Genomic DNA, 27,824 nt, shown 5'->3' with positions numbered 1-27,824 from the left:
ATTCTGAGGCACAGTTTGTGTGTGGAGGTGGGGGTGAGTGTGCGTCGAGGCAGCGCCACAGGGTAACAGACCACGGATGGGGGTGAGGGGGGCTGGCGGGGCAGCATGCGTCGGGCATGCGTCGGGGCATGCCAGTCAATCAATACTTACATAAATATCTGCACCATAAAATCCATCCTGGTAAACAACACTGCAGAGGGATGCAAAACACAAACAAACAGACAGACAGACAGAACAAAAAACAAACAAAAAAACATCCATATTAGTGCATGTTCACATGCAGGCGGCAACTTGGCCGACTACCAACGCCCCGTTGTTTTTGTTGTTTGTTTCCGCGGAGAGAGAGAGAGAGAGAGAGAGAGAGAGAGAGAGAGAGATAGAGAGGTTAGTCCAATCCAAAGAACACACCACACAACGAGGGGTTGGGGGGTATCGGGGGAGGCGAAGCCAAATGAGTGGGCGGGGTTTATTGCGAGCAGGCGCGCACCGCCGTCCGCTGATCTCAGTGGACATGGGTAGTGCTTCATCCCTACTTCTTCTTACGACGCACACGGAAATAGCAGATCTGATCTATATCGTTGCCGTCGGGCAGAAACCCAGTGGCGTCAGTTCAGCAAAAAGCTAAGGTTTGATTGATTGATTGATTGATTGAAGACTTTATTAGAAGTTTGCATAGGAAAAGGTACAGTTTCATGACGGTACAGTTCACTGGTACAAGGTCTACTAAAAGGAGATCCATGAAAAGACTAAGCTTATTTCCACTGGAAACCATTGAAGTATCTCATATAACATTGAATGACAGACAAATAGAACACAGTACTATGCAGTAGATATGTAAAGAAAAACAAAAAAAAGACAGTAAGTCTAAAACAAACAGTATATACAAAGAAGGGGCAGGGGAGGGTAGGGTTGGGCTAGGTTCATTTTTTACCAGTTGCGAACGGCTGCTGCCTGTAAGTGGTTTTTCAGGGCAATTTTAAAGGATGCTAGTGATCCACACTCCTTTATGGCCTTCGGTAAGGCTTTCCACATTTTGGTGGTATAGCAGAAAAAAGAGTTTGACCCTTTGTTGGTTTTGACTCTGGGTTGAAAGTGATCTGTGGCGCTGCCTCTGGTGTTGTATGGTATGGCAACATGACTGGTGTCTTGCAAGACACCTTAGCAACAGGCATGATGAATTCACATTTGATTTTTTTCCCCCGTAGCCAAGGTATGGCAGCTGGCAGCTGCCATACCTTGCCATACCCAATTGACGCCGCTGCAGAAACCTCGTATCTCCACACTTACGTATTTACAACACACTATACTAGATCACACTACTCTTGATCATACTGCAGCGTCACACTCACCAAAGCACCAGAATCCACACATTTCGAGCTTGTAGATCTGCTACGTTTGCTATTTATGAATTGGAACCCTGTAACACAGAGGTCTTCAACAGGGGGTCCTCAGAGTTACTACAGGGGGTCCTCCGAAACTGAGTGATAGAACCTTTTTTCCCCTTTTTTTATATTAACCACTTGAACTCTAGATCTACAAGCTCACAACGCCTCGCGGTGTGATCGGTTATTTTCGGCAAAGAGGTTTGGTGTAGAGGGGAAAAAGAGCAGAATAAGTACAGAATGAAAGTTTATTACGTTTATTTAAGTCAATTTTATTAAGAGTTCAACTGGTTAAATATCTTAAAACACAAATTGACATGAATCCAAAATACACTGATGATTGTGCTGTCAAACGATGAAACTATATGGAATCTATGATACGGTTGTGGGGGTCCCTGCTTCATCTCTCTCTCAACTAAGGGGTCCTTGGCCTGAAAACGTTGAAGATCCCTGCTGTAACCGTTTTGGACACATGAGTTTTCCACCCGACAGAGACGATATCACGATGCGACAGAACAAACAAACAAAAAAGAAATGTTTTCAGGGGGTAAAAAAGGACCCACATTCCAATAGATCAGGTGTCGTTATTATTACTCAGTCACAAGCTCTAGTTAATGCTTAATACTAAATCCATTTGTAGAATAAAAATATGAATAAAACCCTACAGCCCTTGTGAGCTTGTATATCTGCTATACATTCGCCCGAGAATAGGGAATGCCATAGGGTTCAAGTGTTTTTAAAAGACAGCATGTGTCCATGTGTGCCAGAGACAGAGAGACACACGCGCACGCACGCACGCACGCACGCACGCACGCACGCACGCACGCACGCACGCACGCACACACACACACACACACACACACACACACACACGCGCACACACACACACACACACACACACACACACACACACACACACACACACACACACACGCACACACACACACGGAGCGAGAGGGAGGCTGGGGAGACAGAGCAGCTTTGATTGAACTCTCGACAAAAGGGCTTGTATTTTCCAGCGTGGCATTTTGCGGCGGGCATTGTGGCGGACCCCTGGGCTTTACGTTAAGGGCTCCTCTGAGAAGGCGCGGAGCGAGCCGGGCCGAGGCGGAGAGAGAGAGAGAGAGAGAGAGAGAGAGAAAGACTTACGCGTTCCTCTCCTCTCTCTCTCTCTCTCTGGCGCTTCCAATCTCGCTGGCAATTAGAGTGTTTTCAGGCCATTTGTGCTATCTTTGATAATCAATAACGTCTAAAATGTCAGAGCGCTGCTCTCCCGCCGGAGTCATTACACCGCGTACCGTGTGACCGTCGGGCGGTGAAACACACGCACGCACACACACACTCACGCACACACGCACACGCACGCGTGCACACATGCACACACAACGTCATGCATGCACGCAAGTACATAAACACACACTCACTCAATGCACACATACATGTACACAAGGCTGACACGAGCGGTCAGATGATTGCATGTATCGGCTTATTGATAGGTTGTCATGTCAGCTCCCCGCGAAGATGGGAAAATGAACCGTGTTAATGAACGCTCGCACGCGCGCAGCCGCGCACACCCACGCACGTACACGCACTCACGCACGCACTCACACACGCACTCACACACTCATATTACTATTGTTGTGAGCAGTGGTTCAAAGTAACTAAGTAGGCCAACATGTACTCAAGTACTTTATTGAGTATTTCCAATCTTTTTTTCTTTTTTACCTTTACTCCTCTATATCTCAGATACAGATACTACAATTATTTGAAAACTTTAGTCGCTTATTACTTATTACACTTTAGCTTTTAGCGGGCTGATTATTAATTTTATACATTTGAAAATGTGTGAAATGGGACCTTCTGCTAAAGATGAGTATTTTTGTGGTAACATGTAAATGTAAAAATTCAAAATTTTTAAATTTGAGATTTTTTACTATTTTGCCTCCTAAACATGTCTTCTTTCAAACTAATGCAAAATAAACGTTCAAAATACACATATAGATGTTAATTTCATACGTGAAGGTGCCGAGTTAACAGCATTTGTTTTCATAATTTTTTAATAAAATATATATATATATATATATATATAGACAATAAAAAATAAATAAAAGATTAATCAAAGAAACATGGCCCCTTCACATATTAGGAGGGCAGTATGAGTCACCAGAACCGAGGACAGGTGTTTTTGATGACTCTAACATGATTAAAATGGAGTTTGAACAATTGGTTTGTATAGGATGGGGTGTGTCTGATCTTTAAAGGCTGTTTTCTCAAGGTATATAAATCTCCACTTCAGTTGCACCCACATACACCAAACCTTCCAGTTTTATTCTCATCTATATCCTGAAGATTTTTACAGAGGGGTTTGTTGATATATCATTCACAGCCTGATTTACATCACATTCTATTCCTAAAAACATGGCACAAATTTTTTTTTCTTTTTTTTTTATGCCTGTTGACACTATTTTATGATTTATGGAGTGATAAAAAGAGATACCTAAAATCCCCTCTGTAATTTATTTTGTCTCTAATATGTCAAGAAAAGGAAACAATAGTTTTGAACCGGGCATTATCCAATCTTCAGATTTATGTACCTGAAAAGTATGCAAATTGGGCATTATCAGTGCATATAATGCCTAATTTGCATATCTAAACATATAATTTCAGAAGATTTGTAAATCAAATTTTGTAATTTGTAACTCAATTAACAAAATGTGAATACTTCTTCCACCACTGGTTTTCAACCACAACTCTAAAGCCGAAAACAGCTGATCTGCAGTAGGCTATACAAGCTCACAAGGTGTGCTGTGCGACATGCTGTGAGCTTGTAGATCTGCCATTTGTCATGCATAACATTGATGAGCATCTAAGTATGAATAAGAATCAGGGGTCATCGCCATGCTGGGCTTGTGGTGGACATTTTTGACAAAATAATATTTTTGCCATGGACATATCGTACAAAATGAATGGACAACCTCATAAAGAGCCCTGAATGGCCATTACGGGCCTGTAACTTTGAGAGTGTACAAATGGATCCCTTACGGGTCCATTTGGTTCCATTTGTACACTCTCAAAGTTAGGTGGGGGTCCTTGAAAATAAAACGTTTGAGAACTGCTAGTACTGGCGGGGCTCCTAATGTGCCATAGTGTAATAGCAAATCAGTGTCATATACTGTATATTCTGAAGAATTATGTTCAGTAATGGGGTCTTATGGTCGAAATATGAACATTATAATGTTATGTAACACTAAATCTAGAATTTGCCACGGTCAAGGCCAAGTCTCGCCACGGACACATTGTTGTTTCACCACAGGGACGTGCTGGCCATTGGGAAAAGCAGGACAACTCCCGAACGGCCGGTTCATTCCCGGCCGGTCCAGGTTGCCCATTAGGAAAAAATCTAAATAATATGTCGGCTTTCATTCCATTTTGGGGGCTGGGCGGCCAACAAAGTAAATCATCACTGTCGGGCAGAAACCTCCTATCTCCAAGTTTCAAATGTGTAATTTTTTTCCACAAAGCCCTGGTTCATCATACAAGGCCGTTGCACAAAAGTAGTGAAAACAGCAGATCTACAAGCTAGTGATGCGCGGGTCAGGTTTTTTTCATAACCCGCACCGCCCATAGCCCGCACGGAACGTAACCCGCCCGCGCCCGCGCCGCAGGACAATATATAAATCAACGAATCCGCCCGCCCCGCAACCCGCATTTAAAAAAAAGATGGTATATCATCTCCACAATAGCTCATCTTTATATATGGCTCTTCTAAGTACCCAAAGTCGCAGAAAGGTTTACAGTAGCACAATATTGTCATGGGCTAAATAAACAAACGTGTTGTTCAAATTGGGGTTTAGCCTAAAATCTCTCTGGGGCATCGTCGGGGTAAGAATGGCGTTTCAGGTTTTATGTCAATCATATTTATACAGCGCCTAGCTCGCACTTTAAACAGACAGCAAAAGACAGACAATATTAAATCCTGTTGGTTATTGATTAATCACCAGATTGGAGAGATGCATGGGAGCGACTGGAGTCTCGAGGTGAGCGTGGTTGGTTCATTCAGTCAAAAAAATCCGTCTCACATGCGAAAGTTGTGTTTCAAATCGTATCCGTTGACTGGCTTATATAACTTAACCGACACAAAGTATTTATAAACAGACTTGTGTGGATGACAGAGACATATAAGTGAAATCCTGATCAGCGACACGCGCTGAATTTTTTGTGCATCTTCTCTGCTGTGCTCATGTTGTGTCAAATGTTGGCAAAATGTGGTTCGCGGGCCCAACAGGAGCGGAATTGGGACGGTCCTCGCACCAAAGAGCAGAGGAGAAACCTCGCTCCTCTCTGGCGCATTTTAAAACTCGCTCGCTCGTGCTCGTATTCAAAGGTTGTATTCTTATTCTTATAGGCCTACTCTTATTTAGAATAAAAGGCAAATAAGAACAGGTGATTATTCTTATTTATTTTTTGCACATGAGAGTGGTGATAACCCGCCCGCCCGCCGCCAGCCAATTGAGTCTGAAAACCTCGACCCACCCACCCGCATGCGGGCGGGTTGGCGGGCGGGTGGGGGCACCGGGTTGACCCCGCGCATCAGTAAGATCGGCTGTTTTCACTAGTTTAAATCATTTTTAAAATGATAAATACAAAACAAACGGTTTTGGACATACAAGGTTTCCACCCGACAACGACGAAATATAACTCATGTAATTGGCCCACTGGCTTGTCACTTGTCATGATCTGAAATGGCAAATCTTTGAGTAGCAGCAGCGCTATAGAGAGATCTCTCTCTATAGCGCGCAATGAGGGCCTCTCCAACTCTTTTTCCCGGGCTGAATCAGGGGCCCAGCACATCCCTGTTTCACCACCATAACACCAAAATCTTTTAATATGAGGACCAGCGAAACATTGGGGACATAGGGCCCTCACAACAAGTAATAATAGTGCATGCGCACGCACGCATGCACACACACACGCATGCACGCACGCACGCACACCCTGCCTGAAGGTTGGCTGGGTTTTCATTTTGAAGTTGGCCAGGAAAGTTGTCCTCAACAACGTCTGTTTCTCAAATTCTACTACTTTTGGGGACATTTGGTGCTCACGGGTATACAAGTACACAAACACGCACGCACGCACACGCATGCACGCACACGCATGCACGCACGTAAAAAATACATCCCACAAGAACATTAATAATTCACTCGTATACGACTCGTCGCAAAGAAAGGGCAATTAACGGGTGGCGCCGGTCCGCGTTAATGAAAGTACAATCTGTAGCGCATATCTGTCTCTGTCCAGACCGGCATCAGGACCGGCATGCGTCCAAAAAATAAAAGAGAAAAAAAAACACCTATCTACATCTGCCAATGGCCATGGCAGGAAGGGGTGAGGGAAGAGCACTCATTTTAAAGTAGGATACTATGGCATCGTAACAGAAAAAAAGTTCAAAAGTTGAAATATGTGTGGAGTTTGCATGTTCTCTCTGTGTCTACTAGGGTAGATACCCTCACAAAAAAACATGCATTAATCCTGGTCTCTATAACATGGACGTGCTGGGCCCCTGATTCAGCCCGGGAAAAAGAGTTGGAGAGGCCCTCATTGCGCGCTATAGAGAGAGATCTCTCTCTATAGCGCTGCTGCTACTCAAAGATTTGCCATTTCAGATCATGACAAGTGACAAGCCAGTTGGCCAATTACATGAGTTATATTTCGTCATTGTCGGGTGGAAACCTTGTATGTCCAAAACCGTTTGTTTTGTATTTATCATTTTAAAAATAGATCTGTAGCTTGTAGCTTGTAGATCTGCTGTTTTCACTACTTTTGTGCAACAGCCTTGTATGATGAAGCAGGGCTTTGCGAAAAAATGTATACATTTGAAACTTGGAGATACGAGGTTTCTGCCCGACAGAGACGATTTACTTTTATGGCCGCCCAGCCTCCAAAATGGAACGAAGGCCGACATTTTATTTTTATTTTTTTCCTAATGGCCGGCCTGGACCGGCCGGGAATGAACCGGCCGTTCGGGAGTTGTCCCGCTTTTCCCAATGGCCAGCACGTCCCTGCTCTACAATGCCTCCCCCTGACCAGCCTGATGGAGGGGAATGGAACTGGTTGGAATAACGTGTTCCTTGCACGTGCTACGTCCAAACCGGGGAAGCTGGGTGAAAAATGGGTTGCAAAATCGTGGGATTAAAAAATGTACAGGTACGTTGAAATATGAAGAAACAAGGTTTCTGCCCGATAAAGAAAAGAAGAAGAAAGAAAGTAGGAGACAAACGGTTGTCATGGAGATGAAGGTCCACCCACGCTGTGAACAGCTCAACCCTGGTTCATCTCCCAGGCATCATACCTAGGCTATTTGAAAATAGCCGATCTACAAGCGCACAACGCGTCGCATCGGGACGCGTTGTGAGCTTGTAGATCTGCTATTTTCAAACATTTTGCACTTTTACTTTTCTATGCTATTTTAAGGCACAAACGGAAAACGAATGGACACCGCTCTCAATGGTTGCAGACCCGTAGAGGTCTGAAGGGGGGCTATGCGGGTTCATGTGTGTTTTTTTTGGCAACAGGACAAAAAAAAGGGGGGGGGGGTGGTGTTGGTTGGGGTGGGGTTAGGTGGGTTTGTTAAAGAGGTGGTGCCAAGATTTCCCCCCCCCCCCTCTAAAACATGATTATCAGGTATTATGATTATACTAGGAGGAAGATTTTTTCCGAAAAGTTGGGTCTGGTGCCATCAAAAAGCGGCTTACCTTTGCGACGTTATAGTAGATAGATAGACTTTTTTTTTTTTTTTTTTCTTTTTTAAGTGCCTGGTCTGCACTTTCGCAGACCAGGCAGCAGAGGGCGGCGTCATGCAAGAATTAATGTGAATTTGGCCAGCATGGCTTGCCATACATTGAGAGCAGTCTCTGGCCACAGAGCCTCAGGGCCAGAGAAAATCAACACGGAAGAGAATTGGTCTCCGTTGATGTTAACGCATAATGGATTTTTAAGACCATCACTGCGGACAATGTGATTACAGTACACGGCGGCGCGACCCCTCATCAGCTTACGGACATCAACAAGGTAAACGAACGAACGGCCGTATTGGCGCGGCGCGACCTCGAGAATTGGGGCGAACGGGAACATCCAAAGCAGTATAAGAGTTAAGTATGCATGGATATCATGGTGGGTGGTGACCCAGCTGAAGTTAGCCACACCCCACAGTGTTGGGTGAATGGTAATTAGGGGAGGAGTTGATACTGTGACATACTTAGTAGGCTATGTGTGTTTTTTAACTGACACTTTAGACCACAAGGTGGCAGCCTCCAAGAGAAAACAAACAAATACCAAGAGAATAAATAATTGCTCATAAAAACCAATCTAATCAGTCTAATGAAGTACTTTCAACCTCCTAGACACATGAAAAACAGAAAAAGTACAAAACTATGGCACCACCTCTTTAAAGAACTCTCCTAATACCCCCTTCCCAATCGTTTCCATGCACGTGTTCGTTGGCTCCAAAAGCCCCGCGGTTACAACAAAGGCCAAGAAAAACAACATTTCCCACAAGTCCGAGCAAAGGGGTGCACGTCTTCCAGGCATGCCCATTGGTCGATTTTTTTTGCATGCTGCGGTGAGCCGTGTGTGTGTGGGGGGAGGGGTCATTGTTGTGGTTAGGCAAGGCTAGGCATGCACTGCTCTGTTGACCCACCCACTCCCCCCTCCCCTTCTATTCTACCACATCACTGTAATGCACCACTTATACAGAGAGAGAGAGAGAGAGAGAGAGAGAGAGAGAGAGAGAGAGAGAGAGAGAGACTTATTGAAGTATGAAGGAAGATTTAGAGCCTTTTTTATTTACATGGTGTGCATGTAAAAGGTACGTGACAAGAGTACTCAAATGTTTTACTTAAGTAAAAGTATCAATACTGCAATATAGAAATACAAGTAGAAGTACAAAATTCAACATTTACTTGAGTAAAAGTATAAAAGTATTGGCATCAATACGTACTTAAAGTACCAAAAGTAAAAGTACAAAATGTGAGCTTGTAGATCGGCTATTTTCAAATAGCCAAGGTAAAAAACATAGTTAAAAGTGGTTTACATTATGTTTTATAATAATGTTATAATTTATAGCTGCAAAGTAACTACCGATAGTAACTAAAGTTTTCAAATAACCGTAGTGGAGTAAAAGTGTAACATTTGGATCCCAGATGTAGTGGAGTAGAAGTAAAATGATTGTACATTGGAAATACTCAAGTAAAGTACAGTCAGATACCTCAACATTGTACTTAAGTAGAGTACTTTAGTAAATGTACTTAGTTACTTTCCACCACTGGTTGTCACATACCCTTTCCCTGCACTCTGTGAATAAATAAAGGCCCTTAAAAGGAGTGTGTGCCTCCAGTGCTTCTTTCCTTCCATAGCCTGGTAAACCATCCGGGTCACGTGAGCTTCTGCATGTGATCGAGAGACGCTGATTGGCTCTTCCAATATTTGGTTTCTGCAAAAACAGCCACCTATAATAGCCATTAACCACCTTATGGTCCCAGACCGGGGCCTGCAGAAGACACATGACGATGTGAATTCACACGACCGAGTGGGACTGAGTTACTAGGGCCCAAGGTGGAGGGGGCCATAATTATTTTATACTTTAGCTATTGAAAAATAGCAGATCTACAAGCTCGCAGCGCGGCACTCGGTGCCACGCTGTGAGCTTGTAGATCTGCCATTTTTGAAAAGTCGTGAAAATGTGTGCAAATACATATCACTTTGGGGGTCCTTCACATGAAGAAGTTTGAAACATAGAAATATAGTTTAAAAAAAAAAAAAAAACCTTCAATGACTTAAAAACACATTTTCAAGATTTTTTTTAAAATAGCAGATCTACAAGCTCACAGCGCGGCACCAAGTGCTTGTATATCTCCTATTTTTCGATAGTTAAAGCACAAAACAACGCAGTGAATCCTTGTACACTCAGGGCCCAGATTTTTTGTGCGACACCCCTGACTGTAGTAGAGACTGAGGGCCGATGCTCACCCTCCGTACGCAGGGATGTGTGGGGGAGGGGCGGCGGCCCTGAACGTGTTGTAAACGGTGCGTCCTCTGCCTCGTAGGTGGGCCCCTCTGTAGGCCGCCGCCGCAGTGGCTGCTGGGTAAGGGAAGCCTGGTACTGCAGAGGAGAAGAAGAAGAGAAACAGACAAAGTGTTAAGAGACGTGTTTATAGGATGTTGTTGTGGTTGGGCTGGCTAGCTAGCTTCACTCGCTTTGATAAGAAATCAATGTCAATGTCACAGAAAATAGTACTCCTTTGTGCTATTATAGAACGTGTAATGGGTCAATTCCAATCACCTTCTTGCTGCTGGAAGTATACTTTTGAGACTCGGCAAGCCCAGTGAAGAGAAATGTTAAGTGTTTAATAGTGAATTGCTTGCAGAATTGCTATATCTATATATATTTTTATTTCAAGGATTTAGGCTTTGGCAGAAGCAGTCAGTATCTTGCCAGGTTTGCTTATTATCATTGACTTTGGGCTTGTTTTTCTGTAAAGTCGCTTGCAAATATTGTGAGCCCCGTACAAATAAGGGGCTCGTTTTTAAAGTGTAGTTTTCATGTCAAGGACCCCCAAATTAATATATATATATAACCCCCCCACCCCCCTTCCATTTTTGTTTACAAAGCCTAAGACGCAAAACAAAATATAATTTGTATTTATATGTTCCAATGTTCAATGAAAACAACAACAAAAAAAGTGTTAATAGCAATTATTAGTTTGACAATTCCTCCCTCCATTGTTGCTGTACATTCACACAGTACACAATGCTACAGAAATCACCGCACTTCCCATTCAAGGTCAACAAAGCTCCGTCTCATCTCCCCCTCAGCTCTGCCCTATTCGTCTCATCTAATCTCGGAGAATATTTGACCGTGAACCGAAACAAAAGAACAAAACAATAATTATACGCCAGAGCTTTTTCACAGGAAGCCGGTTGAATCTATACGAGATAATGCCCACCACAGGTGTTCTTAATTTCAAACCTATCACGGAAAAGAAAGGGGGGGAAAAACAATAAAGGTGCAGGTCACTATACCAACGAAAGAGGGAAAAGGGCTCGCTCGCGAGTTAAGTACCGGTAGAAGGCGTAGGATATGCCTTAGTATTGTTATTAACTTATCATTAATCTTAATAGAAAGGGCACGTTTTTCTTTTTTCAGCTGGAAAAGACTACTTTAAGGTTTAATTTGAGGAGCAGAGGTTGAGAGGGTGAAGATGAAGACGTTGTGGGCAAACCTAATTATACATCTCTTTAAAAAAAAAAAAAAGGAGCTGGTAATATAATGCTAATAGAAACAGTGAATCATTCATTGGCCTGATGAAAAATGGAGGCTTTAAACCCATGCAGAACGGGTACACATTATTGTGTGTTATTATTTTATGCTTCAACTATTGAAAAATAGCAGATATACAAGCTCACAGCGCGGCACCGAGTGCAGCGCTGCGAGCTTGTAGATCTGCTATTTTTGAAAATTGAATTTTGACCCGATTCTATAAGTGTCTTTTGAATCCTTCTAAGGTTTTTTGAAAAACCCATGTTTCTATGTCAGCAATCATCAAAGAAAGGGTCCTTTTCACTTAACTGGAGCTCAGTTAGTCGGTTCTTGAGAGACTACTATGTCAGTGGTTCTGAAACCTTTTCATGTCAAGGACCCCCAAAAGGATATGTATTTGGACACGGACCCCCATCTCAAAATATAGTGACCACCCAGAAGCAAAATTTGAGTTACAAATGTTTGCTTTAAAAATACATATTCAAAGATTTGCACACATTTTCACTACTTTTTCAAAAATAGCAGATCTACAAGGAGCTTGTATATCTGCTATTTTTCAATAGTTAAAGCATTCAATAATTCTAAGCCTAAAAGGGTTAAGGAAAAAGGGTCGTTTTTTTTTTCCTTTTTTTCCCTCCTTTTTTCTCAGGGACGGAGGAAGGGAGAGGTGACGGCGGTAATTGTTCCTATTCATCTTTTGTCACCTTGATTTGCTGAAGACACCTTTAAGTCACACGGATCACATTCCTGCTCCGGCCCCTCCGGCTTGGTTCCGGGTGCAGGCTAATTGAATGAAAGGCGTGCTTTATAGGGCGACGCATGTTAAATACTAATCGTTTACACTTTTTAATTTCTAGTTTTTAGACGTGTGGTTCTCAAGAGTGGCGGTCTGGGAACCCCCAGGGGATCCCCGTTCAAAACGAGTTAACATAACGTTGCTGTCGGGCAGAAACCTCTCATGTCCAAATATTCTATTCTATAACTTTAAAGCCCCATTTCCACGGTAGGGCCGACCCGGCCAGAACTAGAACCAGAACCTTCCAGAACCAGGAACCTTCAAGAACCTGTGAAGTTCTTAACAAAACCTTTACCACCACAGCCCGTAAACTGGTCGAAAGACTGGTTGCCCCATCTGGGCAGTATGGTGTAAAATTTGTTAAAAAAGTCCACAAAAAACTGGGCGTCAAAAGACAGTTTTAAACTTGCCACAGTGACAACTGATGAAGTGTTTAAAAAACTGAGTGCCCTACCTCAACACAAGGCCACTGGCCTTGATAAAATTCCAGCTAGATTTCTCAGAGATTCAGCCGCCACCATTGCTCCAATCATTACCCACATAATTAACCTTTCCATTGAACAGGGTCATGTCCCCCAGGACTTCAAACTAGCAAAAGTAACCCCCCTGCATAAAAAAGGTAGCAAACTAGACCCTGGAAACTACCGCCCCGTTTCCATTCTTAGCTCCATATCCAAAGTCATGGAGAAAATAGTCTACGAACAGATTGCAAAATATCTCGATGAGAATAATCTGATTTACGAGTTCCAATCTGGATTCAGAAAATCTCATTCCACTGACACATGCCTTCTCTATTTGACTGACCAAATCAAACGCGAAGCGGATGACGGCAAATATAGCGGCATGGTCATGATGGACCTCCAGAAGGCATTTGACACCGTAAATCATTCTATTCTGATTGAGAAACTAAAAGCCATCGGTCTTGACAGCGCAGCAGTGAGTTGGATGCAATCTTACCTGGTGGGGAGGGAACAGGTGGTGGAGATTAACGGTACCCTGTCCCCCCCCTCCCAGTAAGCTGTGGTGTTCCTCAAGGTAGCATACTGGGGCCTCTGTTGTTCCTAATATACGTGAACGACATGGCATCTGCTTGCGACTGCAATCTGTTCCTGTTCGCGGATGACTCGGCTCTCCTAGTCTCGGGCAAGGACCACTTGCAGGTTGAAAAGACACTTAACTCTGAACTAAGTAAGATCTGCACATGGCTTAACGACAACAAATTATAAATTCACTTCACGAAATCTCTTACTTGGGATGTATCCTTGAAGCTAATCTTTCCAGCGAAAAGATGACTTCTAAAGTAATAAATAAAATCAACCAACAAACTCGCTTCCTACAGAGGATCGCCCCAATGGTCAATTTAAACACACTGAAGACCATAGCTGGTGCAATAATCCAGCCCCTATTTGACTACGGAGTTCACGTTCACGCCCCACAAGCCCTTAAAACTAAACTCCAAACAGTCAATCAATCAAGTTCCGGGACCAAGTTCTGCTTACGCTTCCATATAACCAGAACTAACCGGGAAGGTCCCAAAAATGGGCACCTATGGGCCCCGCCCATAGGTTCCCAGAACTAAAGTTTAGTTCTACCTCAGGAGCAGGACCGAAAAAAGGTTTCAGGAACCTTGTCTGGAACCGGGCCATTTAGCAATGGAAACAAAACCAGAACCAAAGAAATAGGTTCAGGTTCCTGAAATTTCTGGTTCCACCTCGCAGTGGAAAAGGGGCTTCTTTTTTTTAGTTTTTTTTTTTTCGTAAGCTGACGTTGCCCTATACTTTATCATACAGCATGTGAAATCTTGATATTTCAACGTCCCATTAGTCCGACTAAGGGTTAGGGTGGTTAGGGTTAGGTTTAGACATAGTTTTACTGAGGTCAGGGTAAGGGTTATAGGGTTAGGTAATAGGCATAGTAGCATTCACCAGGTTAACATTCACCAGGTTAGCATTCACTAGCATTGGCAGGTTAGCATTCACCAGCGTCGGACGAATGTGACGTCAAACTATCGAACGTTGCAATAACGCTATATGCTCCCCAACAGCATCACACAAAAGCATCAGAAGAAGCAAACCCACAAGCTGGTAGGTCTGATACTGTTGAAACTTTTTAATTTAAATCCTGAAAAGAAACAGTTTTGGACATAATGTTTGTTTCCACCCAACAGGGATGATGTTCAAATCAATTTAACCACGTTTTATCCCACAGAATTCATTCATTTCAAAATACTGTAGACGATCTACAAGCTCACGGTGCAAATTTGCGATCAAGAGACACTTTGTGAGTAATGGCGGTCCCCGGCGCAACATATCGCCGTTGTCGGGCAGAAAACCTTGTATCTCCGAGTTTCAAATTTGTACGTTCTTTCGCAAAGTAAAGCCCTGCTTCATCGTACAAGCCTGTCGCACAAAAGTATAGTGAAAACAGCAGATCTACAAGCACACAACGCCTCGCGGTGCGAGGCGTTGTGTGCTTGTAGATCGTCTGTTTTCACTAGTTTAAATCATTTTTTAAAATGAAAAATGCAAAACGAACGGTTTTGGGCAAGGTTTTTTTAGATGTTGGTCTCCACCAATGGTGGAGAGAACCACACAAGGTAACTCTGGGGAAGCCTGGGATCGAACGGGGAACCTTTCGCTTCCCAAGCTGCACTTTGTGAAATCCATGACTCAATGACAGGCCAAACTGAAATCATTTGTCCTTAAAACAAAAATCGTAAAATTTCTGTGATGTGAATTCCGCACGTGTTTGGCTATCAGTTTCCTGTCCCATTTGTCTTCAACGAGGCGGTAAATAAATGACTTGTTTATAGTGGTGGAGGAGTAAAAGTAGCAATGCATAATACGCTAACACAAGTACAAGGTCTGTATTCAAAATTGTCATTGCCATAAAAACTTTAAGTATAAACATACTTACAAATGGAAATACTAAATGTACGAAATACAAATTTGAAAATTGTACTCAAGTACAATACTAGAGTAAATGTATTTAGTTACATTACACCACATGCTTGTCTAAGGATTAGAGTAAAAGCTACCTGTTTGAACTGAATGTTATTAGCAGCTGTGTGTGTGTATGTGTGTGTGTGTGTGTGTGTGTGTGTGTGTGTGTGTGTGTGTGTGTGTGTGTGTGTGTGTGTCCTGTGTGTGTGTGTGTGTGTGTGTGTGTGTGTGTGTGTGTGTGTGTGTGTGTGTGTGTGTGTGTGTGTGTGTGTGTGTGTGTGTGTGTGTGTGTGTGTGTGTGTGTGTGTGGAGGGGGCGGGTACACTTTATCACCGTTTCCTCAACACAGTGTCCCACCGTATTAAGAAAGAAACATTAATTAATGTACACGCTTAATCACTTTCTGACACCTGCAGCTCGTTACTCATCCCCCCCCCCCCCCCCCCCCCCCCTCTCTCTCTCTCTCTCTCTCTCTCTCTTCCATCTACTGCGTTGATAATGTTGGTTTTGCTTGTCTTTGCGACTGGCATGTGAATTATCAGCAACAAAAACAGAGTTTGAAATATATATATATATATATATATATATATATATATATTATGATGTGGCACTAAATCACCAACATTTCTTTAAGCATTTCAACAATTCTAAATGCAATGAATGAAAAATGCATGCATGAATGGATGGATGGATGGAATGATGAACGAACGAACGAACGACGACGGACGGACGAACGGACGGACGGACGGACGGACGGACGGACGGACGGACGGACGGACGGACGGACTAGTATAGTCGTATTAAAATGTATTTTTTTATGTCCAATGTATTTGTATTTAGGTTCATAAAGTTAACATGAGTATATAACTAAATGCATTTGAAATTAGATAAAAATGTTACATTTCAGGATTCCAATTCAAAAACAACAAAAAATTATTCAGGATTCCAATTCAAAAGAAGCAAAAATAGACGATCTACAAGCTCAAAACGCATCGCGCTGCGATGCGTTTTGAACTTGTAGATCTGCTATTTTTGCTTCTTTTGTATGAGATACTAGAATGACAAAGTAGGACGTAGCAATATGTAATGTGGCCCTCTGGAGTGAAGGTGGACATATAGTGGCCCTCGCCACCATGTCAAAGTTGCCCAACCCTGTAATAAGCAGACATGGCAACATGGGGTGCCAAAGGCACCCCATGTTGGCCCAACATGGGGTGAGTTTCAAGTTTCAAAGGCCCTTTGAAACTTGGCAACGTCACGTTCTGTACAAGGGGTGGAAACGTCTTATCTCCATATTTTATCTTTTTATCTTTGTTTTTTTTAGTAAATGAACGCTCTACTTGATCATACTACAGTGTTACTAAAGTATCAAAAGTAGCAGATCTACAAGCTCGAAACGCAGCTCGTAATGCAACATGCTACTTTTGATGATCATCACTGTCGGGCAGAAACCTCATATCTCCAAGTTTCAGATTTGTATTTTTTTTTTTCATAAAGTAAGGCCCTGCTTCATCATACAAAAGTGTTGCACAAAAGTAGTGAAAATAGCCGATCTGCAAGCACACAACGTCTCGCGGTTTCACTATTTTAAATCATTTAAAAAAGGATAAATGCGAAACGAATGGTTTCCACCCGACAACGACGATATATATAATTTTTTTCTACATAAACTCAGGTCCTATACTTCATCAGACAACAGTGTATAGTAGATCAGCTCTTTTTTTCTTTCTTCCTTTCCACCAGACAGCGTTCATCCCTCATCTGATCTGGCCGAGGCCACCTGCCAATGGCCCCCCTGTCTAATTAGTCACAACCAGTCCACAATTAACACACAATCACTGCATATTAATCAATCCCTAATTACTGAGGGGCGAGGCCGGAGAAAAACTTGTAAACAGTCTGAGTGCGTGTGCGTGTGCGTGTACGTGTACGTGTACGTGTACGTGCGTGACTGCGTGTGCGTCCGTGTGTTACTTTTGGAAAATAGTAACTGTAATATTTATTACTCAAAACAGGAAAGTAATTAGGTATAATTACCAGTTACTGGAAAAAGGTGTAATAATATTACTTATTTTGTTAAGTTATTTTAGTTACTTTCCAACACTGGTAACTTGTAACTAGTTACCAGGAAGTTTTCAAATAATTTTAGTGGAGTGAGTAAAAGTATAATAGTTGCCCCTCAGATGTAGTGTAGTAGAAGTAAAAGTATTTAAAACTGGAAATACTCGAGTAAAGTAAAAAAAAAAGAAGAAGAAAAATGTCATCAAGAACAAAACTGTACTCAAGTACAGTACTTGAGTAAATGTGTGTGCATGTACTAAGACACACAAACACAAGCCTGATTCATGCTTGCGTGTCGCGCGTCGCACACCAAAAAACAGTCAATCTACAAGCTCACACCGGGTCACCCTGCGATGCTCTACGCTATATGAGCTTATATAGATCGGCTATTTCCGCCGGCGCGCGAAACGCGAGGCGCACAAACGGGAGTATAAATCAGGCGTGGTAATTGTGTTTTGCCCGCTTGAAAGGCGAGACAAAAGCGGATCGATGGGGAGCCATTTTGTAATTAAAAGAATGCGCGGCCGAATTAGGCAAACGACTGTCGGGAGAAATTGGAAATATTGATTTTAATTTATAAAATACATTTGAGTCCTTTTGATGTCCTTGCGAGAGGCTGGCGAACAATTAGCTTTCTCTCTCTCTCTCTCTCTCTCTCGTCCTTCAAAGTCTCAAAGGCTTCATCTTCGGCTCTTTCTACAGCTTTAAAAAATGATTTAAACTAGTGAAAACAGCAGATCTACAAGCACACAACGCCTCGCGCCGCGAGGCGTTGTGTGCTTGCAGATCTGCTATTTTCCACTACTTTTGTATGATGAAGCAGGGCCTTAAAGGACAACTTTAGTTTTTTACAACAAGGGTTCATATTTTAGATTGTAATTAGAGAAAAGAAAAAGTGAGGGTTAAAATGTTTTCATTTGCTTCGTTCTATTGTTTTATCGCATTTACCGTGCTAAAATGTGGGGCATGCGTACGCATGGGGGCATGCGTACAAGTGGCTAAATATGTCTTTCTAGACAGCAGTTTCTTTATTGCTATTTACAGTAACACTTCTAGCCCCCATAAGTCACATCCAACCATGAAAGGTTGCGTTGTATCTTGGAAATGGGCTTATTCTGTGTAAAATGACATATTTAGCCACTTGTACGCATGCCGCAACCACTGAAATAAGAATCTCTAAAACCATAGAAAGAAATATATAAAATAATTGTAACACTCATCTTTTATATTCTTTAATTACAATCTAAAATATGAACCCTTGTTGTAAAAAACTAAAGTTGTCCTTTAATTCATGGGAAAACGTACAAATTTGAAACCTGGAGATACGAGGTTTCTGCCCGACGGTGGCGACATACAATAATTATTAAAGTCAAAGTGGTTAAACGTGGCTGCGTGGGTTTGATAAATGTTGATCAAACGGAAAGTATTAAGAAGCGCTTGTGACGGAATCTACATTGGATCAAGTGGAACGCGTTTCTCGACATATGCGGTTTCCGCGCGCTACAGCGACACTTCGCTCTCTTCCCCTACCCTCCGCTCTGATCTCTCTCTCTTCTTTCTTTTCTTTCTCTCTTCTTTTTTTCCCTCCCTGCTTTTTGATCCGTCTTTGAGCCTATTATCATAAAATCTGGATATTTCTCAGCATAATGGACCAAGGTTAATGACAGAGAGGAGAGCAAGGTCAGTGCGGGGAGAACGGAGGCCAGGGCTGAGCAGCGGGGTGGGTAGGGGTGGGGGGGGTGGGGGGGGGGGGGGGGTGTCCTTAAAGATCCCTCAAAAAGGGTCTGTGTGCGCGCGCGAGCATGTGTGTGCATGTGTGTGCGTGTGTGAGAGCACGCTTACTTGTAATACAGTGAGCAGTGTTGCCAGATTTTGTTAGAGGAGCAGAGAAATATAAGCAACCAGGATAATGGAAAACAAGCCCAAAAGAAGCGAGCATAATATAGGCCGCACGAGCACTCACTTATATAACCTATGTATGTAGCCTACATCAGCTGTTTGAAAATAGTGAAATAAAAGGACGTTTTGGAAGATCTTTGAACACAATGGCCTAACAAAACAAATCTGGTACAGGGGCTCGCTGGCACTATAAACACTTTCAAATGGGGGTTACAGGGACAAATACATCTTCATTTGGGGGTCCTTGACATGAAAATATTTGAGAACCACTGGTTTAAACATTAGGAAGCAAGTCCAAATAAGCAACTACACGTTAGAAACAAGTGTCTTTACAGAACAAGAAGCCCAAACACACTTAACACATCAGGAAGCGTCTAATCTCCATAGGCTCCTATTCATTGCTGCTGCAAAGAAACATTTTCATCTCGGAATCTACTTCCAAAAACGCATAGAACGCAGAGAGCCGTGACGATCGCCCCGCGGTTCGGATTTTTCATTTCCGTGTGAAAATAAACATATACTCGGCCGCCGTTACAAGACCGTGAATTTCCACAACATGTACACGATTGTGGCTTCCGGGGCTCTTCAAAATAAAGCACAATTAAGTGAATGGCGGCGCTCTACAGCCATATAATTACCAAAATAATGGTATCCCAAGTGTTAATAATAAGCAGACATGGCAACACTGCGTGTTGAGGGCCTACAAGTATATTAGAATTTGACAAACAGCCATATTATTATGAAGACAATGTTCCTGCTCCTCACAAGGGGAAAAGGAAAACACATCAAAAGCAACATCAACGCAAACAAGCAACATGTCATCTTACCTGCATAGAACTCTGGACTGTAGACAGCACCAACCACTGGATTTAACTTCCAGCCTAGAGAAACAGAGAGATACAATGAGAAATGTACAGTATAGGCTGATATATTTCCACTTTGTCACCTATATATTTCCGGACATATTGTCACCTTGTCACCTTCTTGATTTCCAAGAAAGAATGAATAAATACAAAAATAAAATAACATTATATAACTTTACAGCATAAAATACTGAGGTTACAGACATAAATACAGTAGTTCTGTCCCACTGCGCAATGTGAGGGAATTATTTTGGTTTGACTGAGAAGGCGCTGCGGATTCCTCGCCGGCAGCTTGGGCCTCAGCCTCCGGTCATCCGTACACGGATAAATATGTAACATTTTAGATTTAGCTCTTTTTGTTCATGGGGACAACTTAAAAAAAAAAAAAAAAAAAAACACATCACAGAACTTCAGGGATTCAGTCTCAATAGTCTCTGATACAAAAAGTCATCCTGAAGCACATCAGACGATCACATGCACATGCAGGGCGATGCAGGTTCTCACCATTTGCATATGGGTTGACGGTCTTTTTATTCGTCATTACTCGGGCGGTGGCGTTGTTGACCTGGGTAGAAGAACAGTGTTCCATGAAGTCATGAGGACACGTGGACAACAGGGGCCCTGCTCCAGCTGCTTATTAACCCATTAAGACCTGTGGCCCATTCTGCTAAGTTCTGGGGGAAAAAATATCTTTATATCGTCATTGTCGGGTGAAAACCTTGTATGTCCGAAACCATTTGTTTTGTATTTATCATTTTTAAAATGATTTAAACCAGTGAAAAGAGCCGATCTACAAGCACACAACGCCTCGCACTGCGAAAAATGTGAAACTTGGAGATACGAGGTTTCTGCCCGACAGTGACGATATGCTAGTGCTTCTAAAACCTTTCCATGTCAAAAGGATCCCCAAAATGATATGTATTTTGTTCCAGGGACCCCCAGAAGCAAAGATTTGAGTTAAAAGGACAACTTTGTTTTTTACAACAAGGGTTCATATTTTAGATAGTCATTAGAGAAAAGAAATGATGAGTGTCAAAATGTTTTCATTTACTGCTTTCTATTGTTTTAGTGTCTAAATATGTATTTTTAGACATCATAAGCCCATTCCCAAGATGCACCGCAATCTTTCATGGGCAGATGTGACTTATGGGGCTGGTGTAAATAGTAACAAAGACATTGACGGCTTATTGTGTTTAAAAAGACACATTTTGCCACTTGTACGCGTGCCCCCAACCACTGAAATACTAAATTGCTAAAACAGTAGAAAGCAGTAAATGAAAACACTATCACACTCATCTTTTCTTTTCTCTAATTACAATCTAAAATATGAACCCTTGTTGTAAAGAAAAACAAAGTTGTCCTAATAGTTCACCCCCAAAATGACTTAATTTCTTTCTATCGATATCTCACCCCATGCAGACTTGAATTCAAAGATATTCATTTAGTTTGTGTCACATTCCTATCCTAAGCCAATAATTTGGAGGAGACTCTTTGTGACCGACAAAGCAGGTTCTTTGTGTCTCCATAGGGAACTGGTCATCAAAATATTGGCTTAGGAATGCGACAAAAACGATAAGAAAATATCCATGAAATATCTATTCAAGTCTCCATAAGTCAGAGTAATCAATAGAAAAAAACATATTTTTTTGGGGTGAAGTGCCCCTTTATAAATGTTTTCTTTAAAAGTATTCAAAAATAGCAGATCTAGCCTACAAGCTGCACAAACTGACAAGCTATGAGCTTGTATATCTACAATAACGGTTAATGTGATTAAAATCTAAAATGATGATAGCGTAAACAGATGCTTTCTGGTCTTAATGGGGTAAGTAAAACCTGCATGCATGGATCTTTTCTCCCTAATGTAGCGAACAAAGATAACTTAAAAAACACACCTGCAGTACATTTTCATCATGGCAAACATCCATATTATTTGCGTTTCGTGTAATTGTTTTCTATCCCTCCCTCCCCCCTAAGAAACAGCATTCAGAGAGACACATACTTATAAGAAAAACCACATCCAAAAGCAAAATGATTTTTCTTTTTGCATATTTTTTCTCCCCACCCCAATTTACACAAGGACTTTCCAACATGCTCTTATACCACCCACTTTACGAGAAGACTTTTTGTGGGACAAGACACAACAGGTACAGACACAAAGGAACAAAGACATGTCAAAAATACACAGATGCAATGAGAAGCATATAATATTCTGGAGATGTTTGTATAGGAAACATGCGGTGGATAGTTGAAGGGGCCGGAAGAGGAGGCATAGGTTAGGGAAAAGGAACAATATGCTACATCCAGTCAACTTCGAGAGAGAGAGAAAGAGAGAGAGAGAGAAAGAGAGAGAGAGAGGAAGAGAGAGTGTTGCTTCATTTATAATCTGTCGTATGGACACGTCACGCGTCAGAAATAGCAGGTCCAAGCGCTCATAACAAGCTCGTAGATCAGCTATTTTCGCCGAGCGACGCTGCCATACGATGAAATATAAATCAGCCGTGACAGGGAAAACAATGTGAAGGGGGAAGCAAATAGCATTCACACTCCAAGACCAAGAGCCTTTTCAAGAAAAGAAAAAAACTAAACCAAATCATTGCAAATGTAAACTGGAACATTGTGAAATAAAGAACAAGAAAAAACAAACCAAAACTCAAATCAATCAAACAAAACAAAAAAATCAACCCAACCAAGTCAATCCGTCAATCCGTCAATCCATCAATCAATCAATCAAACTGATCAGATCATTCCAGCTTCAAACCACGGCTAAACAGAACAGGTAGGATCAAAATCAAAATCAAAAAGTGGGGGTGCATTTGTCGTCCAAAAAACAAACCAAAAAAAACAAGAAGAGAAGAGACAAAATAAAGAAATAAATAAATACAAACAATCAATGGGGTTTCCGACATCCCAGAGAGGAGGTGCAAACAACAAGTCAAGTTCATGTCTCAAGTGGGATTTTTGGCTCACGCATCACGCAGCTCCATAGGAGGAACACACTCAGTGAAGAGACCGCCAACCCAGGAGAAATAAATATATATATATATGATATACAGCATCAACCCAACCACAATTCAACAAACAAGAAAGGTCATGTGAGTTCAGCGTGGCAAACGTTCCAGAGAAGAGAGAGAAAGAGAGAGAGAGGGAGAGAGGGAGAGAGAGAGAGAGAGAGAGAGAGAGAGAGAGAGAGAGAGAGAGAGAGAGGGGGGGTTAGGGCGTCAATTGGGTATGGCAGCGGTATAAAGCTGCCATACCCTGGGGGGGAGATAAAAGTTAGTTCTAAATATGAATCCATTAATGTCTCTTTGTCTATCTGTTATTATGCTGGTAAATTACAGTAAAATAACTACAAATGCAAAATTTTACAAAAATGTTCACTTTAACAAGGTATTATAATTATATTATAGGTAGCCTATATATATATATATATATAATTATATATTATATGCACTTCTTCTTAAAATAAATGTATCATGCCTGTTGCTAAGGTATGGCAACATGACTGGTGTCTTGCGCCATTTGAGCCACACCAGTCATGTTGCCATACCTTAGCTTGCCTTTTTCTGAACTGACGCCACTGAGAGAGAGGGAGGGAGAGGGAGAGAGAGAGAGAGAGAGAGAGAGAGAGAGAGAGAGAGAGAGAGAGAGAGAGAGAGAGAAAGAAAGAAAGAAAGAAAGAAAGAAAGAAAGAAAGAAAGAAAGAAAGAAAGAAAGAAAGAAAGAAAAGGAAAGGAAAAGCTGGCAGAATGGCTCGCTCACACTTACCATGCCCAAACCTTTTTGGCCCCGCCCACTTGTTTGTGTGTACGGTTACCATGGTAACTGTGTTGAGCGGGGGGCCCTACAACGAGTCTACCGTTGGAAAAGATGGTGAGGAGGAGGAGGGGGGAAGATGAGAAAGGAATAAGCAGCATCTTAACTCAAAGTGGCCAAAAGCATTTTTTTTTTTTTTTTTGTAATAATCCGCAATCATTCCAGTTTCCAGCTGCACAAAAACCCTCTCTTTCAACTCCGGGCCCTGACCACTGTACTGTACATCACATTAACAACCCTAACCCTGACTACTGTACTGTACATCACATTCTCACTCTCAGCTCAAGGAGTACTAATAGTGACGGCTCGGGACGACATCTGACCATACGGCAACATTTGACGTGACGGGACCCCCGTTACATCATTTTACAGCGGCCCGGAAATCCCTTCTAAAAAACTATTTAACAGCCAGAGTTAAATCATCGTCTAGACTCCCCTTGTCAGTGATTTTTAGCGTATTACCAACCTTCCCAACGCTCGGCCGTGTAAGGTGTCCTTCTTTCCATCGGAAAAATTACATTGCATCCGCGATCATCCGGTGTTTAGTTAGGGTCAGCTTGTTTTGACCACAAAACGCATCTGGGAAAAGATTCTGAGATAAACAGACTTTTCTAAATCCACTTTCATGGAGGCGGACGGACCGGGGGATTTCCGAATGACGTCATTTCCCGTTGCATTCTGGGTATTGTATAGTCCTGGTATCACTCACGGGTGGGGGGAGCTGCTCGCTATCATAATCGCCTTATGGCGTTGTGGACAAAGGACAAATTGAAGGGATTTCTCGTCGTTGGCATTGAATGAGTTTTAAAATCACCGAAGCGTGCCGTTTTATGAGCGGACTTGACCCATGTGAGGAAACACACCTCAGTGTGTTCGACAAGGCGCTGCCACGTTAGCTTCAGCCTCATCAGCACCTTTTAGTCGCGTACCGACAGGAACAGAACCGTGAATAACAGTGTCCCCCTTCAACATGCCACGTTGCGGGCGTCCCCTCGCGTCAAACGTTGCCGTATAGTCAAATCCGTCCTAACTCATCACCCGCTTGACGGCACGGTTATAAGAAATCAGGTATCTAGAATAAAGAACTTGAGGTAGTCTGCTCTGCACCCCACAAAGTGAAATCCTCTCACTGTTCAAATTGATAGCATTGTTATGTGTAGAACATGTATACTAATAATACATCCACCCATGTCTACATGATTGCTGTCTTGCAGATCGTGAGTCAGGGAAATAAAGGAACCTTATGCAACAGAGGCGTTCTGAATGCGACGTCAAGTGGCTCGACGCTGTCTATTGCACCTTTATCTCAGAGCAATGCACTTAGCATTTATTGTAGTGTGTTCGTTTTGTCTAGAGCACCGGTTAAAAGCCTTTGTAAGTCTGCCTTTTGTGACCGCGTACGCGCAAGAAATTCAAATCGGGGTTAAGGTCACAGCACACTAACACGGGTCCATTGTGATGCGGGCTTTGAAGTGGCCATTACAGCGTCATTACAGTGTCATTAGATGCCCTTTGGGAAATGAAATCAAATTTGAAACCCGTCACCCTTCGAATGATTCTTTTGGAAAATGTAGAATTAGTTTTTCTTTTGTTGCCCCAAAGGTCACCTCTAATCCCCTTTCAACTAAGATGTAAATACCCATAATCCCTTTCTCCCGGTCTCCCTTTGTTCCCCCCTTAAGCAACAACCAAATAAACTCGGAGAACACACTCTGCTTTTTGACGTGACACAGAAAGAAAATACATTTCAAAAACTTTTCTGAGGTCAGCCTCATTGACAGTACACGCTCAAGGCTCAAGAATAATAAAAAAAAAGAGGGGGTAAAAACGAAAGAAAAACAAGCAAAGTCTGACATAATAATAACAACAACAACAAGAATCAGATGGTTGACGTAATAGACGATGTAAATGCAAGTTAAAGGCAGGGTAAGTGATTCTATAAGATTTACAATAAGTGTTGAATAGCTTTATACTCTGATCATTGCTATAGAGTGTTTGTTCAGTAACAGGGGGCTCTCACCCGTGGTTTTCAACCTTTCATATCAAGGTCCATTATTTATTCAGCATTTGAGCCACGGACCACCATTTGATGAGATTTAGCCTCTCAGACACTAGATATGTTGTTGCTGTTGTATCCACAAGTTTCCAGCGCCTCATTGTGCATTGCGCAATAGGTGGGTGGCAGTTCCGGCTCGCAGCTGCGTCGCAGGCGAGGCGAGCCGAGTGTGACATAATCGTAATACTGACCGTCGTTGATGGTCCCACACACATACTTCTACAGTAAATTCCCTCAGAAACAGGTGGAGAAGATTTTATCCACAATTCCATGCTGTATAGATGTGGTGCCATAGGAGAGACAACGGGCAAACGTAACTATTCTTATATAACTATTCTTCTGCATTCTCTAATTATGTTGTCTTCTTGTAAATTAAATTAAGTAATGCAGATGTTTAACAATAATGTAACTCTTGGGAGCGTAAAATGAAACCAAATGGACCTGTAAGGGTCCATTTGGTTTCATTTTACACTCTCAAGAGTTAAAGATCTATAAGGGTACATTTGTTTACCAACTGATCTCCATCATTTAGCTGGGGAACCCATGGAATCCCTTCAAGGACCGCTGGTGGTCAGACCACCGGCTGAGAACCACTGCTTTAGTCAACAGATAAGGAATTGTCAGGTCTGGAAACCAATTTAATCCAATCAGTATAGAGAGCGCTCATACAGTATGCACGACAAACAAGTGAAATTGGTAAACTGATGAAACCATGGAAGAAAATGTAAGCTGATAAGTGGGGTACTCTCTTCTGATTGGGATGAGATTTGCAACTCACCTGAGAAAAAAACAACGTTTTCTGTTTGCCATCTATAAACCCTATTTAATTTACCTGCTTTCGATCGATCCCTGCACGCTGCGCGTGTCCATTGTGCGCTCAACCGCTGCCGTTCATGGCCGGCGCACATGTTTTCTTTCACGTGGAGTAGAACAAATCGTGAGTATGTATGAGTGGCCCACAGAACATGGCGTTGTTTGGAGCAACGGAGGAAAAACAACAGAGATACTGTACAGCCATTTTAGCAAGCCCAGAGGAATGGATGTGCATGAGGCAGTGGAGTCGATAGCGGCGCGCGACCGCTTTGCATATTTTTTAAAGGATCATTGGTATCTCAGAATGATGAGGTCTAATGATGTGTACAGTTTTTTTTGTTTTTTTTCTAATGAAATGTTTTATATTTGTTTGTCTTATACTCTTACGCCCAGGGCTCAATTTGTAAAATGCTTAATATACAAGTGCTGATTTACTGTATTTATTTATTTATTTATTCACCATTGAATTAAGACCTGGGGCCTATTCTGCAAATGTCTTCTAAATCAGTAGTTCTCACACTTTGAAGAACTACTGATTCAACTACTGATTCAAAAAATGTTCAGAAATAGCAGATGTACAAGCTCGCGGAGGAAAAACAACAGAGATACCGTACAGCCATTTTAGCGAGCCCAGAGGAATGGATGTGAACGAGGCAATGGAGTCGATAGCGGCGTGTGGCCGCTTTGCATCATGGGATTTGCAGTTTTTTCCCCCCGCTCGTGTTAAAGAGCTAGAGAGACAGCGAGGACCAGCTGTCACTGAACAAACACTCTATAGCAAGGTTTACCATCAGAATAATAGAGCTTTTTTAAGAAGACAAAAACACTTCACTTACCCTACGTTTAATGAGACTTGAGGCAGGGGAGGGGGTTTGGGGGATTGG

At 42.3% G+C, this 27,824-nt stretch overlaps 1 protein-coding gene across 3 annotated transcripts in view; it reads right to left on the bottom strand.

Moving 5' to 3' along the window:
• rbfox1 (RNA binding fox-1 homolog 1) overlaps positions 1–27,824 on the bottom strand; it is a gene marked incomplete at both ends in the record, with an annotated part of 479,064 nt that overhangs the window by 50,163 nt on the left and 401,077 nt on the right. For all 3 annotated transcript variants that reach the window (XM_080724053.1, XM_080724051.1, XM_080724052.1), the window contains 4 exons: positions 151–190; positions 10,407–10,539; positions 20,223–20,276; positions 20,763–20,823. In XM_080724053.1, the coding sequence (XP_080580179.1) occupies positions 151–190; positions 10,407–10,539; positions 20,223–20,276; positions 20,763–20,823 (288 nt within the window). The remainder of the gene's footprint in view (positions 1–150; positions 191–10,406; positions 10,540–20,222; positions 20,277–20,762; positions 20,824–27,824) is intronic.

Source organism: Nannobrachium achirus, assembly GCF_963921795.1.
Source record: "Nannobrachium achirus genome assembly, chromosome: 4".
NCBI classification, from domain to species: domain Eukaryota; kingdom Metazoa; phylum Chordata; class Actinopteri; order Myctophiformes; family Myctophidae; genus Nannobrachium; species Nannobrachium achirus.
This window is presented reverse-complemented; position numbering and strand designations above follow the sequence as displayed.